The sequence below is a fragment of the Hyperoodon ampullatus genome, assembly GCF_949752795.1.
Source record: "Hyperoodon ampullatus genome assembly, chromosome: 14".
Taxonomy (NCBI): domain Eukaryota; kingdom Metazoa; phylum Chordata; class Mammalia; order Artiodactyla; family Ziphiidae; genus Hyperoodon; species Hyperoodon ampullatus.
Window position 1 is genome coordinate 19,016,586 of NC_136927.1, and position 20,585 is coordinate 19,037,170.

The 20,585-nt window shown below is 42.6% G+C and overlaps 1 protein-coding gene across 1 annotated transcript in view; it reads right to left on the minus strand.

Annotated features, from left to right (window-relative positions):
* Positions 1–20,585, minus strand: part of CFAP61 (cilia and flagella associated protein 61) — a gene marked incomplete at both ends in the record, with an annotated part of 251,873 nt that overhangs the window by 196,700 nt on the left and 34,588 nt on the right. Inside the window, one exon of the mRNA XM_079719874.1 lies at positions 15,323–15,482. Coding sequence (XP_079576000.1) covers positions 15,323–15,482 — 160 coding nt within the window. The remainder of the gene's footprint in view (positions 1–15,322; positions 15,483–20,585) is intronic.

Below are 20,585 nucleotides of genomic sequence, written 5' to 3' on the forward strand. Positions count from 1 at the left end.
GATTCCCCCTAAAATGTCTAATTATAAAAGTAAATTTCTATCTTCAGAATATTACAAAACGGTCATTTTGTTTAGTATTTTAATATTATGATTTCAGAAAAGACTGACAAATGAATTTAAGCCACTCAGCTCTAAGAAGAGGAAATGTTAGAGGTTCGAGTTAAATCATTCATTCGACTGAAGTTCAGTGGAGAACGGGGAGTTGAGGGCACTCTAGAGGTACTGCGGAGTACATAATGAATCAGATGTAGTCTTTACTCTAAGAGGCTCACAAGTAATTAGGGTGTGAGTGCACCCCCAACCTCCCCACACACACCTCTAATGATCTTGCAGTGTGAAAGTTGCTAAAGCAGAGGTATGAACAAAGCACAGTGCGTGTTCACTTATTTATTCATTCTTTCGTTTAAAAATTTATATTTTACACCTACCATCTGGTAGACATTAACACACTAGACGCTGAAGATTCAGCAACGAACAAGACTAACTTGCACTCCCAAAGCAAGTCAGGAAGAGAAGGAGGAAACATTAAGCTCTGCTAGATGCAGAAAATAAGAGCACGGGAGCTGCTTCAAGGTTGAGTGGTCAGAGACGTCCCTCTGGACATTTAAGCTGAGATCTGAAGGATAAGAAGTAGCCTCGAGACAGTAAGAGGATGGAAACAGTGAGCAGACAGTGCTATCAAGCATTTCTGCTGAAGAGTGGAGATGTCCTTATTTCTTGACCTGTTTCCTTCCTTGGTTTGCCTCTGACCCTTTGGTCTTCTTCGTAACTGTGCTAGTTTCCTGTGGCCACTGTAACAAACTACCACTCACTTGGTGGCTTAAAACAACAGAAATGTATACTCCCACAGTTCTGGAAGCCAGAAGTCCAAAATCAGTACAGTATCCCTGGGCAGAAATCAAGGTGTTGGCAGGGCCAGACTCCTTCTATCTTGGGTAATTTCATCTCAAGATCCTTCATCACACTTACAAAGACCTTTTACCAAAACTAAGGTAACATTTGCATGTTCCAGGGATTGGGATGTGAACATCTTTCAGGAAGTCATGTTTCAGTCTAACCTCGGGAGGACCTGGGTGCTGTGTATCCACCCAAGTGCTTCCTAGGAAGGTAAACGCAACTTGTCTGAATCCGAAGTCACAGCACCTCCACCAAATGATTCACTCACGCTTCTTATTCCCATCTTGCAAAACGGCTCCACCATCCACCTAGTTTCTGAAGTCACCCTTGAGGTTTCCCTCTTCCACAGTCTTCCTTCCCCATAGGCAGTAAAACATCAAGTTCCATTAAGTCTCCAAAATATCTCCCAGGTTCATCCACAATGACGCTTCTGGTTCAGCACCTCATCTCTTTCCAGCACAGTCCAGTGGCCCTTGGAAAGTCTTCCCAGAAACTAGAAGTTGACGGTGTATCCCTTTCTAGTTAAAGGTTCCTGATGGTTGCTCATCAGTTATGTTGTGATTGAATAGAATCTAGACTCTTTTGTGAGGGCTCCTAAGACCTCAGCTGCCTCTCCTCCATCTCCTGTCCTGCTTCCTACTTCCTGCCACCCCCCTCACTTCCCGCTTCAGCAACACTGAGCTGGTGCTTTCCCCTCATACGCCCTGGTCTCTAACACCTCCTTATTTTGCACATGCACATTGTTTTCCCTCTGCCAGGAAAATCTTTATGAAAGCTCCAACTTGTTTTTGAAGTTTTGACTCAAAAGCTTTCTTTTCTATGAAGTCTATGTCAATGTTCCCATGATGACTTAGGTATAACTCTGCTGTGGTCCCACCACAATTTTCTATCCTTCAAAACAAATCTCTGATTATAAATTCATTTGTCTTGCATGTTTATCCTGCCATTAGACCATGCAAGGCTCACCAGGTGCTAGATCAGGCTCCCAAAGGCTAGTATATGGGATGTATTAGCTGAATGAACAGCAAGAGGCTGATGATGAAGTCTACAATGATACAAAGGAAAACACTCGCAGGCCGCATGAAAGCAGGACAATGAGCTTTTCCATATTGTTCAAGGAAGCCCCTCCCTCCCGGACTGCAGTGCAGACTCCAAGCCATAGAGTATGGTGAACTTGAGCTCAGTGCACTGGTAATTCCCAGATCACTGTCTTGACATGAGACTGTAGGTTTTATCCTCCAACAGGCTAAACTGGAGTTTGTGTCTCCTGAGGACAGGAGAAAGAAGGCCATGACAGAAATCACCAGCGTTATTCTTTTTTTGTGAACATGGGTTGTAATCATGATGCTGATTTTTCAGCCTTGCTTTGTTTAGGCCCTTTGTCATGTAGTGGCCTCCACTCCAATTCTGGGCTCAGCCTGGGACCTGCTTTGGATAAGTGACATGTGTTAGTTCAAAGCCTAGACCTCAAGAGGCCTTGTGTATTTCCACTTGGTCTCTTGCAGCTCTGCTGTCACCATGAGAACATGCCCCATCCAGCCTGCTATGGGACGAGAGGCACACGGGGCGGAGCCAAGGCCAGCCTAGATCTGCCAAGAGGCAACTGACCCCAAGACACTTGAGAAGACCCAGCAAAGATCAGCAGAGCTGCCTAGCTGACCGCAGCTGCATGAGCAAAATACACTTATTGTGGGATGCCACTGTGGTTTTGCAGTTGTTTGTTAGCAGCATTATTGTGGTAATGGACTACTGATGCAGTCACAAAATATAACAGTGAGAATCAAGTAAATACTGAAGCTGGTTCTTTGAAAAATACCAATTAAATTGACACTGGTGAGACTAATGGGAAAAAAGGCACAAATACAAAATACCAGGAATAAAACACAGAAACATAGGGGACATCTATAAAGTAAGATGGTAGATATAAACCCATAAGAACATTAAATGTAATGAATGAAATACTATAATTAAAAGACAACAGTTGTCACACTAGATAAAAATAACAACAACCAAACTTATGCTGTTTATAAGAGACACATCTAACATGTAAGGAAATAGGAAGGATGAAAATAAAAGAGTGGATAGAGATATAACATGCAAATATGAATCAAAGAAAGCAAGTGTGGCCATATTAAAATCAGAAAAAGTAGGCTTTAAGGCAAAAAAATTTCACTAGAGATAAAGAAGGACACTTCATAACTGATTTATTTTAAGTCCAGGGAAGACATAATGACTTAAAAATTATGCACCTAATAACATAGACTCAAAATACATAATTAAAAATTATAGACTATGAATAGAAATTGGTGCATCCACAATCAAAGCAGGAGACTTTAACAGACCTCTCATGAATTGATGAAACAATTGATGAAGTCAAAAGGATAAAATATTTGACATTATTATCAAACGTGACTGATTCATATAGAACCCTGCATCTAACAACTAGAGGATATACACTTTCTTCATGGACTCCAGGAACATTTACCAAAATTGACCATATGCTGAACAAAATTTAAAGGGTCAAAATCACACAGAGTAGGTTCTCTGACTTTAGTGCAATTAAGCTAAAAGCTAGTGATAAAAAGATAACGAGACTACCCAAATAGACAGAGAAAACGTGGTATGTACAAACAACGGAATATTAATCAGCCTTAAAGAGAAGGAACTCCTGTAACATGTGACGATATGGATAAACCTTGAACATATTATTCTAGGTGAAATAAGTCAGTCACAGGGGGGCAAATACTACATGATTTCACTTATATGTGGTATCTAAAAGTCAAACTCATAGAAGCAGAGAGTAAAATGGTAGTTGCCAGGGGTTGGGGGCAGGGGGAAATAAGGAGATGCTATTGAAAAGTGTAAAGTTTCAGTAATGCAAGATGAATAAGTTCTATATCTGCTGAAAACACTGTGACTGTAGTTAACAAAAATCCAGTATACACTTGAAAATTTAAGAAAGTAATTCTCATGTTAGGTGTTCTTACCATAATAAAAAATTTTTTTAAAAGATAAATAGGATATCCCCATATGTTTGGGAGTAAATATTCTTTTTAATAACTTACGAGCCAAAGAATAAATAAAATGAAATTTCAAAAATATTGATAATGAGTACATTATAAAACAAAACTTGTAAGGTGCAACTAAATCCAAGCATAGAGGAATACTTATAGTTTAAACACTCATTTTAGAAAAGAACAACAACGGAAAATCAATGAGGAGACTTCCCTGATGGCACAGTGGTTAAGAATCCACCTGCGAATGCAGGGGACACAGGTTTGAGCCCTGGTCCAGGAAGATCCCACACGCCCTGGAGCAACTAAGCCTGTGTGCCACAATTACTGAGTCTGCGCTCTACAGCCTCCGAGCCACAACTACTGAGACCACGCACCACAACTGCTGAAGCCCGCACGCCTAGAACCCATGCTCCACAACAAGCCACCACAACGAGAAGCCAGCGCACTGCAACGAAGAGTAGCCCCTGCTCTCCACAACTAGAGAAAGCCTGCGCGCAGCAACAAAAACCCAACTCAGCCAAAAATAAATAAATTAAATAAATAAATTAAAAAAAAAAAAGTAGTGAAGAATCCCAAAAATCAACCCACAAATACAATATGGGCAATTGATTTACGCAAAGGTGGCACTACAACGAGGGAAATGATGACCTTTTCAGTAAATGGTGCTTGGTCAATTGGATATCCATACTTTTTAAATGAAACAATTCCTCTGCCACAGCACACATGAAAATCAATTCCGTGTGGATGGTAGATCTAAATGTGAAAGCGGGGTTTCAACATGAAGCAGGGAATTGAGCAAAGTTGTCTAGGACCCATTCTTCATTACCACACCCCAAGACTGTCTACACCCGAGTTATGCTAAATTAAGTAATAAACACTTTGAGCAAACTTCTAAATCATTTCTAAAGAAGATAAAACATTAAAACATTCACTACTAAGTTTAAGTTTATATACTTTTGGCTTCTTTTTTTTTCTTTTTTAAAGAGGGGTTAAAGATATTTGGATCTGTTAATGAAGCTATTTGGATATGCCACGTCAAAAAATTGTGCTGTAAAAAAGCATATACCTCTAAAAATTATGAAATTTGCTAGCCTGCTAGGAAATGCTAGTATATGACTGACAATCCACAATTGTCTACTTCCTCATTTTCTCTGTAAAATGAAGGCTATAATGGTCAAAAATTATAATCAACATATATAATTGAAATTACTAGAAATATTAAGGATAAAGGCAAACAATTTTGTATGAAAAATACGCAAGGAATGTAGAATGTGTTTTTGTTGAGGTAAAAAAGAAAGAAATTGACTCGTTTCAGAATAAGAAAGGGAAGGAACAGGACAAAACCTGAATGATACAGAAAGTTGTAGAAGGTTTATGGAAAGAAATTTTATGTTAAGTGGTTGGTCAAAGCTGGTAAAGGTTGGACGGATTTACTTATAAGGTTTCTTTTCTTAATGAGCTTTAGGATCAATAACACTTGAATGCAAAACTAGAGTTTGGCTTTTCCTCTATTAAAACAACAAAGTTTTCTTGGGTTATTGGTCTACTCCTAATGAGACATCGCAAAGGTTTTTTTTTTTTTTTTTTTTTTTTTTTGCGGTACGCGGGCCTCCCACCGCTGCGGCCTCTCCCGCTGCGGAGCACAGGCTCCGGACGCGCAGGCCCAGCGGCCATGGCTCACGGGCCCAGCCGCTCCGCGGCACGTGGGATCCTCCCGGACCGGGGCACGAACCCGCGTCCCCTGCATCGGCAGGCGGACTCTCAACCACTGCGCCACCAGGGAAGCCCCATCGCAAAGGTTTTTATTTACCTTTTAAGTAATCTGCCTAGGAAACAAAGACTATGTTTTATTAGAATAATTTCCTGTGCTTTATGTGGACCTTTATTATGTCCTTGACTAAGAGAACTAAGTCTTCTTGCTTTTAAAAGAGCTAAGGTTTGTTTGTTTTTACAGCCATGTCACCTCCTATAGCTACTTTTAGATTCTTTATTGTTACTTTGATTAAATAGGTAACTAGGTATTTTTTCATAGTGACTTGTGGTCCTATAAAATCAGCTGTTCAAACCTTTTAAGGTGCTTGACAACCTTTGGTATTTTGTCTTCCCCAAATCAAATCCTAAATAAAAGCTTGATCCTGAATTGATTTTCCAGAGAGCCCCCTTGGAAAATCTCAAAGGAGTTGTTCTTTTACCTTGTAAAAGAAAGATATCAGAAATTAATAGATGTGTGAAGACCTAAACGTAAGGCCAGACACTATCAAACGCTTAGAGGAAAACATAGGCAGAACACTCTATGACTTAAATCACAGCAAGATCCTTTTTGACCCACCTCCTAGAGAAATGGAAATAAAAACAAAAACAAACAAATGGGACCTAATGAAACTTATAAGCTTTTGCACAGCAAAGGAAACACTTCATGAAGTGTTAAATAAAGTTTGTTTATATCACCTAAATTGTCTTCTTTAATCATTTTAACAGTATATATATATACTGTTATATACACATATGTGTTTGTGTATGTATATATACATATACAAACATACACACTGGAGATACGTATATATGTAGATCCACCACTGTACACTAATCATTTTTTAACCTTCGTATACTAAATGATGCTTTTCTAGAAATATCGAATTTCCTAAAGTTGATTCAAAAGAAATAGAAAATCTGAATGTGTGAGGAACCTCGAGGGGAAATGGAACATCGTGAAACATGAACCTGAAGTTGGAACCAGCGTCCAAGGTGACTGTCCCTGGTCTTCCACTGAGTGAGCCCACGTGCTCCTGGAAGTCTGAAAAAACCCAAAGCCAGAGCACTATGCAGTGGAGAAAAGGCTTGTAACCCCGTAATGAAATTAACCGGCTTCATGTTGGGCTTAGAATTAATACGTTTTCCTTTGTTGCCACGTGCAAAGACTGATTTTTAGCAATTGCCTCTTCAGTTGCTTTGCTTGCTTGGATTAAACTTGCTCCGTGATATTTTAAGAGTCGTCAAAACCCCTGTGTAAACAGACACAGAACTCACAGTGACCCAAGTGCAACGGGTGCAGCCCGCCGACAGCCAATTTAATCAAGGGGGAATTCAGAGTATTCATCACAAGCAATTGATTTTCAAGAGAAAAGTCAGCAGGATCAAACAGCCTGTTGGGATGAAAACCCTCTGAATCACCCCTACCACCGTATTTTCTAGCAACTAACTCCTGACTCCATATAGTGTAAGAGCCAAATTACTATAATTATCCTGCAACACAAGTGCCATATCAACATTATTTTAAACATGGATTTTTTGCATAATCTTTCATTATTATCATTCAGTCTCCCATTTGAAAATATAAAACAACAACAAAGCGCGATCTACCCCCAAAAGAAGAAAGGTCACCAGAGAGAACAAATAAAAGGGCTATTTACATGTGAATGTACTAAGAGAGGTGTGTTTTACAGTCAAATACACTCTTGAAATTCATTAAATGCCTTCTCCCCTGCTTCATAAATATGGGCAAAAGACACATCGCCTACTGAGAAAATAATCCCAGTACATAATGATCATAACGAATATAAATAATGCCACTTTTCTTTCAAAGAGACCTCCAGGTCCTATATACAAATGCATTTGTATTTCGACCACTGAGAAACGAATCTGCTTGGTGGCGAGCGCAGCAGAATCATCACTTAACCAGTGGCTCCCAGTGCTGAGGGGAGTAGGAACGTGGTCCCAGTCATCCTGCTCTCTGCGTAATAACGGAGTCTTCAGAGGGTACCCTCATTTGTTGCTGCTGTTTTTAAAGGCATTCAAAAGGGCTTAGAAACCAGTATCTGAATGAAGGTGGAAAATCAGCGCTAGGTTTTATTAAATAATCAAAAGGCTTCCGGGGCAATGACCCTGACAAGACTGGTTTCAAGTCTGGATGGCCTCCTTCCTGTTATGTTACCAGCCCAAGGGTGCCACCCAGGGAACCCACGCAAGAGTTTATACTATTGATGAAGTAAAAACTCGTATTCTAAGGCAAGTCATGGAAAATTTAAACATAAACATTTTTCTCTGCCCCTTGTTCTCCTCTCTCCCCTCTGCTGTGTATCGACATTATGCATGGACCAGACCTCCCCATTGGCAGAAGTACCTGCTCAACCATAAAGAGCAACATTCTCCCCGCACGCACAAGCCAACTCCTTAAAAGATAACATTCCTTCTTGACCTTGTAAGGGATCACAATGACCCACCACTTTGTACTTAAAGATCTGGATTGTGCAAACTGTCTACATCATTTAATGTACAGCCCTCTGTCTCAAAAACCTGTGTAATTGTGCTTTGACCTCTAAGGGGTAAAACAGTTCTCAGAGCTTTCTGAGAGGTTGTTCCTGGGTTATAATCCTCAATTTGGCTCCAGTAAAATTTCCCATTTCTTTCTTAGATTGACTGATTCATTTTTCGTCGACACCGCCAACCTTGGAGATAATCATGTCAGCCTGGGCATAAGTCTGGAATTATTTATTTGTTTTGTCAACATCTTTAACAAAGCGTTAGAACTCACAGTTACTTCTAGAAAACCAAAGTTGGCAAGAGTGGCTAAAGTTTTAGAAGAACGCAATTTTGTTACCTTCATATACTAAAAAGACATTTGGTGGTTAAAAAAAAAAGATGAAATTTAAATTGTGACAAATATGAGTCAGTATATCAGGCTTTCATGAGCATTAAGTAGAAGGGACCTTGTTGCCATGATCGGCATTATTACCATACAGCCTTGACCACAGGGCTCCAGAGAACCGCTAACACAGGATTCTAGGTGTTACACATTGAATCGTGTCCCCACAAAACTCGTGTTTAACCCCCACCCCCTGATACCTCAGAACGTGACTAAATTTGGAGAAAGGGCCTTTAAAGAGATAAAGTGATATGAGGTCAGATGGCTGGGCCCTTAAGCCAATGTGACTGGTGTCCTTATAAGAAGAGGAGATTAGGACACAGACAGGAACAAAAGGGAAAACCACGTGAAAACACAAGGAAAAGAATCTACAAGCCATGGAGAGAGACCTCAGAAGAAACCAACCCTGCTGACACCTTGATCTCAGATTTCTATATTTCCAGAACTGTGAGAAAATGAATTTATGTTGTTTAAGCCCCCTGGTCTGTGGTACTCTGCTAAAACAGCCTGAGCAAACGTATACAGAGTCCTAGTGGGTCACTAGTTCAATAACTACGGAACATACCAGGTGGTAAATACATGGTCTGAGATACAGAATGCAAACCACTTGGCAGAAATACTGCTATGCTCTGTAGATGAGTGTTTCATCCACATTTGGAATCCAAGTTAAAAGAAGAATAAACTAAAACAGAAAGCCACCCAGGCATATAAAATCTAACCTTAGGAAGAGAGGCTAGAAGACCTGGGCTATCACTATTCGAAAAATCAGACTCGGTTTAGCCATTGTTTCTTAGCCCTGCCATCTTTGTTCCAGACATTTCCTCGCCCTGCAGAGGAGAGACCCTGAGGTAAGAAGCAAGTGTAAGTTCCATGAAAGAAATTTAAACAAGACACAAAGAAACATTTCCTGACAGCAAGAGTGATTTTCTTTCATTTAAAAGGCAACATTGCTATGATTTTGGATGGAGATGTTATGAAAATTATATTTCAAAGGGCCTTTTAACTGTAGAGTAAGGGACTTGCCTGGTGGCGCAGTGGTTAAGAATCCACCTGCCAATGCAGGGGACACGGGTTCGAGCCCTGGTCTGGGAAGATCCCACGTGCCACAGAGCAACAAAGCCTGTGCGCCACAACTACTGAGCCTGCGCTCTAGAGCTCACGAACCACTACTACTGAGCCCGTGCGCCTAGAGCCTGCACTCTGCAACAAGAGAAGCCACCGCAATGAGAAGCCCTCGCACCACAACAAAGAGTAGCCTCCGCTCATCACAACTAGAGAAAGCCCACGTGCAGCAACAAAGACCCAAGCAGCCAAGAATAAATAAATAAACTTAAAAAAATTAAAAAATAATAAAATAAAATAAATGTAGAGTAAGCAGCACTTTTCCTGGGCGGGTTGGTTATAAGGAGCTGCCTGGATATTCTTCGGGACGCCCATGATTCCGTTGTATGAAATTGTATTTCTCCCTGCCAAGGGCACGTCGAGGGCACAGAGACTCTGTGTGGTGGGCCCCATGTACGTACTGAGATGCATCTTTCAGGGCTCTTTCAAAACCGAGACTCCCACTCCCCAGGTCACACCAGCCGACGTGACAAACAGAAGTTTTGTCTTTCACTTGCTTTCAGTTTTTTAATTTTAACTGGTAAATGTGTCGATGTCAATACAGCTGTGGAAATGCAGGCTGTGCCCTATTTTGCCTTTTGCATCATCAAGAAAATTGCCAGCTCACTCTGGTTCCAAAGTCTCTATTGTGATGATGCAGTCAACAAAAGACAGCCTGATTTGCAGTCGCTGGGCAGGGCCAGTGGTGGAGCCAACTGGAAAAACAAATATTGCCTTGAGCCATTGTATTGTCGCTGAAGGAAAATATTCAAAGACTGCCAGCATACGGTCGCCGCTGCGTGTTCACTAAGCTTTCAGACTCTTGCCATTTGAGGGATCTTAGATTTCATTTAGTACAATCTCCCACACAAGCAGAAAGCCCTTTCCTGAGCAGCTATGACTCTTTATGAATTCTTCCAATATTTGGGGAACTTGCTACTTCTAAACTAGGTACTCCGCTTAATAAAAAATAAATGTTTACTAGATTTTCCTTATACTGGGAAAAAATCTGCATCCTTATGAGGCAGGAGATAGATGGGTTCCAGGCTGAGCAGCTGGAGTTTGTCCCCTGTGGACAGATACTCCAAGATAGAGATAATAGCAGGAGGCTAATAGGAGAGGCTGAGCCCCACCCAGATAAGAGATAGGGACCACATATTTCTCATTCTCAAGGTCAAGGAGACCTTCTGGACTATACATGTGCAGAAAGCCTCCTTGGAGGTCAAAAGGGGAGTGATATCAACCTACCCGTAGGCCTCTCCACTAGAATCCACCTTGACTAAGAGATGCGCATGCACATATGGGAGGACCCTGAGATAAACCAAATATGGACTCAGAACCAGGCAAAGCAAGATGATTGGCCAAAGGAAACTCAGAAGAAATGCCCCATGTAAGTGATTTAAACTACCACCCTCTCTCTTAGTCTGCCCGTGTGTCTATTCACACGTACTCTCTTTCCTCCTAATAAACGCTTTGTTTTACTACTTTCCGTCTTTGTGGGAATTCATTTCTGCAAAGCCGAAGGGGCGGGGCCTTGTCACGATATTGGTCTAGTGGCTAGGATTCAGCGCTCTCACTGCTGTGGCCCAAACTTGATTCCCGGTCAGGGAACCGAAATCCTGCTTCAAGCAGCTGCAGGCCGAGGCCACCCGAGATCACTTTGACTTTGTTCACATTGGTTCCAGTTTAGTCCCAAGGTTTACTAGATAAAAACCCAAATTTACAAGTGTGTGTAATAATTTGTATATGAAGAATAGGTGACTAAAAAAATGGGATCACTTAAAAATTATTCAAGTAAAATGCAAAATGAATGTGTATGGTTACACTTTTTAGATCCAATGGAAACTTCCGATACGGCTGAAATGATGAGACAGCAAGCCAATCACAATGTGTGCAGTAGCTAAAGAAGGGGGACCACTGTGTGAGCTCAGGAATGTCGAGCTGTGACGTTGTTATTCCGCTTGGAAGGGTGGAGGTTCATGTGAAATTGCAAGTCTCATGGCTGGTGGGAAAAGAGCAGACCTTGAGTCCAGGATTTGAGAACAAGAGTTTATTTGGGAGGTGACTCCAGGAAGCACAGTAGGGTGGTAAGGAAGAGAGAACGGGAAAGGAAGGCAGCTAACAAAACACATGTCATCACACGGATCACCAGCTGGAGGTGATCCTGGAGGAACGTTGAGAAACAGCAAAAAACTTGTGTCTCAGAGCTATCCCACCTGAGGGGTGAGGGAGCTGGGGTATTTATACCCCAACTCCTGTCAGTTGTGTGTAAATAAATGTTTACACAGCTGGTGAGAAAAGACTAGACCAGCTGTGTCTTGGGGTGTGTTCTCTCAGAGGCACAGTCTGAGTCAAGGATTCAAGCACAACTGTTTACTTGGGAGTTGGTGGAGATAGTAGCAGTGGGGGTGCAGGGACAAGAAATAGGGAAGCAGAGGTTGTTCCTGGGGTGTCCATGTCCTGGCACTTCCAGCCTGCCTCTGGAGCAGGGCAGAGTGGCCTCACACAGTTCTGGCAAATCCCACAGACACAGAGGTGGAGATTCCAGAAGTTGGAAGTTGTTCAAAGCACTCGCGTGCACGCGCATACACATAGACGTCACCTAGAACTCCTAAAAGTGATAACTCATTAAATAACTCATTGAAGTGAAAAAATTGATCATGTATTTGTGTAGTAGACCCACCACTGGAGTTTTCAATCACAGCCATCCTAGATAAGAAGTCACCTTGCTAAGCCGAAGCCTCAGTTGGGTTCTGGGTCAGCCCCTGTTGAGCTGTAACACCTTTTAGGAGTGTGGGCAGGTGTCACCTTTCCTAGCTCTCCTACATCAAGTTATGAGGATAAAATGAGATGATATATACAAAAAACCTTTGAAAACATAGGACATAATGGTGTGTGCCCATTGAAACAAGCATTTTAGTTCATATTTTAGAGAAATTATATTTCCTTTAACTTGAGACTTTCATCAGAAAAAAAATGGAGAGCAGATCATAGGACATTTCAGATTTTCTCTGGAGCCTCATTCTTTGCTGCTGTTGATGGGAAGACCGCAGCAAAATGTGCTGATGACTCTTTTCTTAGATATAATGAGCTGCTGATGGTTTGCGTGCGAATCCATCCCTGAGTTATTTGGAAGTCTACAATAGCGCTCCCTAGTGACAACTTCATAATCACCTTTGCATCAGTGAACATAAAGCTGGATTTTCAAAAATAAACAAGGCACACAAAATAACAAGAGAAGTTTTCCTATCTCCTTTACTTACCATCCTGTTCTAGATCAACTAATTTTAAGTAAAAATATTAAAGGTGGTAGAGAGAAGTAAGACTTCTTTCAGCTTCCATATCTCTGAGGCTTTTTGCTAGACAGAGGTACTAGATAGATTATGTGTGTTTTGAAGTCCAGGGTTCAGCCTAAATTTTGAATTTTGTTCCTGCCCATAAAGTTTCTAAGACAGGAACTTCCCAGTCATTCTATGTAACCTCAGAGCCACTCAGAAACACACTGGAAAGGACTATATCTTTTCAATTTATTTTTAATAATGACAACAGTCACAGGGGGAGGAAAAACGACTTCAATTTTTTCAGAACTTACTCTGTGTTTGGCACACAGAGCTAAGGACATCATGTAGATTCTAACGTTTAATCTTCCCAACAACTCTTTGGGTTCGATACTATTTTTATCTCCATCTTAGACATGAGAAAACTGAGCCATAAAACTTATTTAATGCTGCCTTCAAGAAGAATTTATATTGTATTGATACATTCGAAAGTGACAATGATAACTTTTTGTTCAGGACTGTCTCATGCTGAAAAGTCCTTCAGAACCCTCCTGTGTCTCTGCTGAGAAGCAAGGGCAAGCCAGCCTTCACCATTAGACAATAAAGACCTCAAAAGCTCTCTTTCGGGACGAGCACTGTCATCAGTACAAAAGGGAACCACCTCTCCAGCTGCAGCTCTGCAAGCTCTTTGTAACGACTGTGCACATTCAGACGAGCTCCCTGCACTTGGTTTCCCGTCCAGCGGATAAGATCTGCCAAACCCACACCTGCCGTTGTTTAGATCAACAAGTCTTCTGCTTGTCTATCGTGTCCCCAACACGCTCCTCTTCCTGTTTTTTGAACAGTCTTGGTATAATCTCTCTCAGACACAAGAAAGCAGAGTAATTCAAAATGCCCCGATTTTAACCTGGGAAGACTCAACTAGGTGAAAGGCCAATCACAAAGTAATAATAATGACCACTCGAGATGATGGTCCATGCTGACTGAGTGCTAACTTTGCCCGAGACACTGAATAAAGCCCTGGACGAGAGTGATCTCGGCGAGACCCCGCGTGGGAGGTATTACTATTATCCCTATTTTACGAATGAGGAAACCCATGTTTGGAGAAGTGAATTTACACACTCTCCTTGCATCTGCCTGATTTAAGAACCAAAACACTTAACCTCAAAGATACTCATGGATGCAGGAAGACCTCATTAAATTAAAATACCAAAGTTTGAGATGACCTAGTTTCACTTGGTGAAAATCCTAATACAGACATTATTTTAGAATCAGTGCAAGTACTGACTACTTGCAATAGACCTGTATTACATAATAATTTGTTGAAGACATAAACACAGAAGCTCTAACTGCTGGGATTAAAACTTAAAGGCAAAGGGTAAGCTGTGACAAAGCGAAAGAGAGGCATGGACATATATACACTACCAAACGTAAGGTAGATAGATAGCGGGAAGCAGCCACAGAGCACAGGGAGATCAGCTCGGTGCTTTGTGACCGCCTGGAGGGGTGGGATGGGGAGGGTGGGAGGGAGGGAGATGCATGAGGGAAGGGATGTGGGAACAGATGTATATGTATGACTGATTCACTTTGTTATAAAGCAGAAACTAATTAAAAAAAAAACAAGGAAAAAAAAACTTAAAGGCATATATGAAAAAGAATATATATGTATATATATACACATATATGTATAACTGAATATATATGTATATGTATAACTGAATCACTTTGCTGTACACCTGAAACTAATACAACATTGTAAATCAGCTATATATTTCAATTTTAAGAAAATTTTAAAAAGAAAAAACTTAATATAATTTTTCGAGTTCTTGACTTGAAAAATTCACTCATCATATTCAAGTTTTTTGGTTTTTTTTTTTTGCGGTACACGGGCCTCTCACTGTTGTGAGAGGAGCACAGGCTCTGGACGCGCAGGCTCAGCGGCCATGGCTCACGGGCCCAGCCGCTCCGCGGCATGTGGGATCTTCCCGGACCGGGGCACGAACCTGTGTCCCCTGCACCGGCAGGCGGATTCTCAACCACTGTGCCACCAGGGAAGCCCCATATTCAGGTTTTGTGTTGTACGTGTGTGTCTGAGTAAAATCCTGAAATGTTATCAATTATTTTCCCACAGCTTATCTCTAACAATGAACATCCTGAAGGTAGATGTTCTGAATTCAGGAAACCTTCAGTGGCAAGGCCGCAGTGCACCCTTGACTCCCTGTGCTCACAGATACATGCACAAGGATGAGATGGACCAGGAACTACTCCTGAAAGGGGACTGGAGACGGAGCTATAGTAGGTGCCACCTAGTTCCAGCACTTAGCCAAGAGCACAGCACAGCATGTAAAGCTTGAATTCCTGACACTCTCCTGTGATGGCCACTGTACCTGAACTTCCTTGAACGCTTAGCTCTTGGGGTGGCTCCAGGACGTCATCGGGATGCGGGGTGCAGAGTCCGTGGAAGGGCCCCAAGTCAAAGCACTCATGCAGGAGCTGCATGTTCACTCTCGAGCACACGCTCATGAACCCGACGGCTACACCTTCCACCTGAAACGTCCAAAACATCTCATGACTGTCCGACCTCAGGTGAATGCTCATCATGAAACTCCCAGGAGCCCCAGCCCATGGGCACCCGGAGATGTCTGAGAGAGGGAGCAGCCCTAGTGTCCAGAGCAATGCACGGCATACAGGACAGGCTCAAAAAACGATGCCGAGGATGACCACTGTGGGCAATCCCAGAGGTGGGTATATAACTTAGGGAGGCCACCAGGATGTTCTTTAGGGAAAACTCTTTGGAACTTTGCCCAGACAATGCCCCTGCCTGCCCCATATCCTTTTATTTCCCCACTGCAAGCCCAGCCCTCCCATCCACTCTCTTCCCCTCCAAAATGCAGTTCTCAGGAAGACTGGCCATTTTTCCAGTGGCCATCTGGTTGACCCCCGGTTCAGAGAAAGTGCGTGGTCATTCGCTCCTCATCAGGTAGGAATGCTTCGATTTTCTTAAACTCATTTATTTGTTTGATTGGATGGTCTCATGGGGAGGAGATGTGAGGAAGGAGGTTTGGTGGGAAGCTTTGAGTCAAATAAACTCATTGCACCTGTTCACCAGATGTGTCTGACCTACAACTGCATCACCTCCCAGCACCCTACCTGATTCTGAACCTCTTGCAATGGCCCTCATCATTTTAGGTCTTTGATGAGGAATACATAAGTGGGAAGATGAGGGTGACAGTGTGACATAATATTCGGTCTTCATCCCTCACTCCTGGCACAAAGCTCCTAAAACACTTGTAATTTTCTGAGAGGAGCATCTTTTGTTTTCCATAATTAAGTCCCTTTCAATCACACCTGAGTTTACACTAAAGAGGTGACTTTCGGAGCATGGGAGCTAGTTACCAGAGGAATCAACCTTGTGATTAGAGGGTTGGAACTTTCAGCCCCGTCCCCTCGACCTCTGGGAAGGGGAACAGGGCTGGAGATTGAGTTCAACCACCAGTGGCCAATGATTTAATCAGTTGTTCATGGAACCACCAGAGAAACCCCTAAATGATGGGGTTCGGGATCTTCCGGGCTGGTGAACACACTGAGGTGCTGGGTGGCAGCGAGCCCAGAGAAGGCATGGAAGCTCCCCCCCCCCTCCTCCCCCCCCCCCAAGCACTTCTTCCATTTGGGCTGTTCCTGAATTGTATCCTTTACAACGAATCGATGATGGCAAGTAAACTGTTCTCCTGGGTTCTGGGAGCCCTTTCCAGCAGATTGCCACACCCGAGGAGGGGGTCATGGGAAACCCTGATTTATAGTCAGTCCGTTGAAAGTACAGGTGACAACCTGGGTCTTGTGACTGGCATCTGACAGGGGCAGGGGACAGTCTTGTGGGCCTGAGTCCTTAAACTGTAGGGCCTGCGCTAAGTCTGGGCAGTGGCAGAAGTGAATCAAACTGCAGGACACCCAGCTGGTTATCTAGGAAGCTGGACAGTTGGCTGGTATGGGAAAAGTGCAACACATTTGGGGTCATAGTATTGCGAGTAGAGGAAACAACTTATCTTTTTGTGAGTAACTAGCTGAGCTGAGCCTATTACTGGTACTGAAATATTATAAATTAACAACGAATTTTAATTCTATCAAATTTTAATACCACATTGAGAGATGACTGTGATTGAAATTCTTTATTACGTTCCATCGGTAATTCTGTATTTCATTCTTCTCTGCAAGGAAAGCATTTAGAATTTTAAAAGAGGCGAGAAAGAATGCAGAGTTCTTAGGTTAACTAATCTTATTTGGTGGAAATTATTTTGCGATATGTACATAAATCAAAATGTTAGGTTGGACACAAACTTATACAATGTTATGTGTCAATTATATCTCAATAAAACTGGGAAAAAAGGAAAAGAAATAAATTTCACATAAATAATTCCTTTGATCATTATGTGGGCTTTAAGCAAATTCTGGTGACTGATTTGACTCTGACAGCTCTTATAAGAAACCAGCATTTACTGGGCGGGTGCGATCCCACCAGAATTCAGACTTTATTTCTCGAGACAGCCATTCCATCCAGGAAGCAGAACGCAACAGGACTTCCCTGGTGGCGCAGTGGTTAAAAATCTGCCTGCCAATGCAGGGGATATGGGTTGAATCCCTGGTCCGGGAAGATCCCACATGCCGCGAAGCAACTAAGCCCATGTGCCACAACTACTGAACCTGTGCTCTTGAGCCCACGAGCAACAACTACTGAGCCTGTGCGCCACAACTACTGAAGCCTGCGCACCACAACTACTGAAGCCCGCGCACCTAGAGCCTGTGCTCTGCAACAAGAGAAGCCACCGCAGTGAGAAGCCCATGCTCTGCAACGAAGAGTAGCCCCCGCTCGTCGCAACTAGAGAAAGCCCACGTGCAGCAACGAAGACCCAACACAGCCAAAAATAAATAATAAATTAAAAAAAAAACCTCAACAATCATCAGCATTCCCTGTTCCTAAGAAGGCAGCATCATTCCATAAATGCCCAGTCAGAGAAAATGGTTAATACTTTAGCTTCCTAAAGTAGAGAAAGAAGCTACAACACTCCTTTAAACAACAGAGAAAAAAATTAGGTATTAAACTGTTTGTTCTCAAATGTTCTCTACTGGTTTAAAACCACTTGTTCCCAAAGATGTGTTTGAAAAGTAAAGACTCCCTGTACTTTCTCCAAAATACTGAAATACAAAAAGAATTTTTAAAAATTAATTTTTTCCATGCATATTCTTTTCTTTACACGCTTCCCAAAATACTAGCTGTAAAAGGCTGGATTTACACAGCAGTTTTATAAAGCCATCGACACTTTAATAAAAGTCCAAAATACACATTTTAATTTTTTTCCCAAATAATAAGTGATCGTTTGTCTTGTTTGCACGCTTGAACAAAGGCTGCATAGCCACAGTTGTCTGGCTTCTCTGTAATTTTAGGCCCAAGACTCAGCAGACGCTGATTAACCAATCCCTCTACCATATGTGCAGAGAGAGCCGGCCAGCCTCCCTCTCGGCAGGGAAAATTGGCATCCATCTTGGTTCACATGGAGATGTCCTTCTCATCTACAGCCACACTGGTGTGATGCAACTTCCATGGCCTGAAATACCTTTTGCTGGCTTCATGGCGAGCTGCATGTGCATGATAAGAATGTATTATTTATAAGACCGCTGTTAGTAATGAGCTATTACACTAATGGCTCGTCATGTTTGGAATTTGATTTCAAATGGCATGGATCACACATTCTGATGAAAATGAGAAAAACACGTTTCACCGTTAGGAACAAAGATTTCATGTTCTCCAATTCTACAACCTGTTATATTCCCATCTTTCATCTCGGGACGGTGACAATTCACAAAAGTTAAGAATGAAGGACTCAGCAGAGCGAGGACGTATTGAGGAAGTGTCCGCTGTTTCCTTTGGGTTTCTTTGGGATGACTTCTGATTTGAGAAACACTGTTCTTAAATATGAATTTGTGGGAGTATTCAAATGCATCTGTGTGTGTGTGTGTGTGTGTGTGTGTGTGTGTGTGTGTGTGTGTGTTCTGGAAAAATAAATTGATTTGATGGACTTTTTTTTCTTACTTGTACAGTGAAAAGGCACTCATTGCTGGCTGCTGTCTGTCTTCCAGGTAACCAATACTTTCCACCACAAAGATGCCTTTAATTATCTCACACTGGAGAGCAAACTGGGAGTTTGTTGTAGTCCTTGGTTTTCCCTGAGGATCCATATGATGATGCATAAGGCTCAGATCGCTATAAACCACGTGTGCAGTGGCCGCGCCGTCACAAGCAGGACCATTTATAGGCCCGTGTGCACTGCATCGTTCATGCTTCCATCTAAAAAGCACGACGTCACCCACCCCTTCTGGGTGCCCTCATTGTGACCACTTCCAGCTCTGATCCTTCCTGCCTGATGTCAAAGGCATGGCTGGGCTGGCAGGCTCTGCCCCAGTGCCTCCTCGGACCGCTACTGCCCACGCCGCAGATGCTGCCAAGGCAGACGCTCTGCCCATCTGTCTCTAGGAGCTGCCCTTGGCCTCCAACCACCCTGCCCTGAAATCGCAGTTTGGAGTAAACACCAGATGTCAAGGTTAGCCAGGATAAAGTTATGAAAAGCAACTTGCAGCAAAGTGATGACTCAGAACTCCTCCAAAGTTGCGATTAAGTCAAAGAAAGTGCTCGCAGTTAAAAACCTTTAGTTGAGGGCCCCCCAACGGTGCAGACATGGCTCTCAGGGCATCCACATCCATGGCCTGTGACTGCCATGGATGGGTTTTGGAAGGGACAGGCTTGGTGTACTATGTCCCGTTATCTCTGGTCACCTAAAAGTATAGTGTGCTGGTTAATGCCTAATCGGCATTGTAGGGAAAAGCTTATTTGTGACATTTGCCAATTTCTGTGGTGTAAATATTCCCGTTGCAGCCCATTGTAAGCTCTTGGTGTGATGTCACTGAGTAGAGAATTGGGAGAAGATGCGCAGTAGCCGTAGTTACAATATTTCCACTCTGCAGAGACCACAGATATAAATGACCCCAAGAGGACAAATAAGAGTAAAACAATTAAAAAGTAATGAATTTTGAGGATTTATTAATTTTGTTTTTAGTATAATTTACTACACTGTTAGTTGATATAACTTAATTTTTGACAATGGCTGTGTTTAACAAGCAGCTTGCGAAGTTCCTAAAGATTTAGCAACTGGCTCTCGTGAGCCAAGGTGAGCGAGCTCCAGCACACTGCTGCCAAAAGGCAGGTCTGAGGAAGCCCAGGTGGTTGGGAGGAGGGTCCTGGCAGGTAGGTGGTAGGGTGGTGACTGCACTAATCTTGAACCCAAAAAGGCTTAAGACACCTGATAGGGCTTGGTGAAGACCAGCGTTTCACTCCCAGATCCTAGGCTGGTTTGCTCACTGTTGACAGGTCCTGCTCCTGCCCTTCCATTTAAGGTTGAGGCCCGTGGTCACATCTCCATGGGACATGCAATCTCTGATGTCTGAGGCAGCACGGCCTCTCAGAGATCAGGCTGGACTCCGTCTGTGTCTTTGGAGACACCAAAGGATCCCTGCAGGGTTGGGACTGCAATTTTCAGCCTACAACTTTCCCCTGATATTTACACACACTGGAAGTTTGTAACACATGACAAGAGAGGGAAG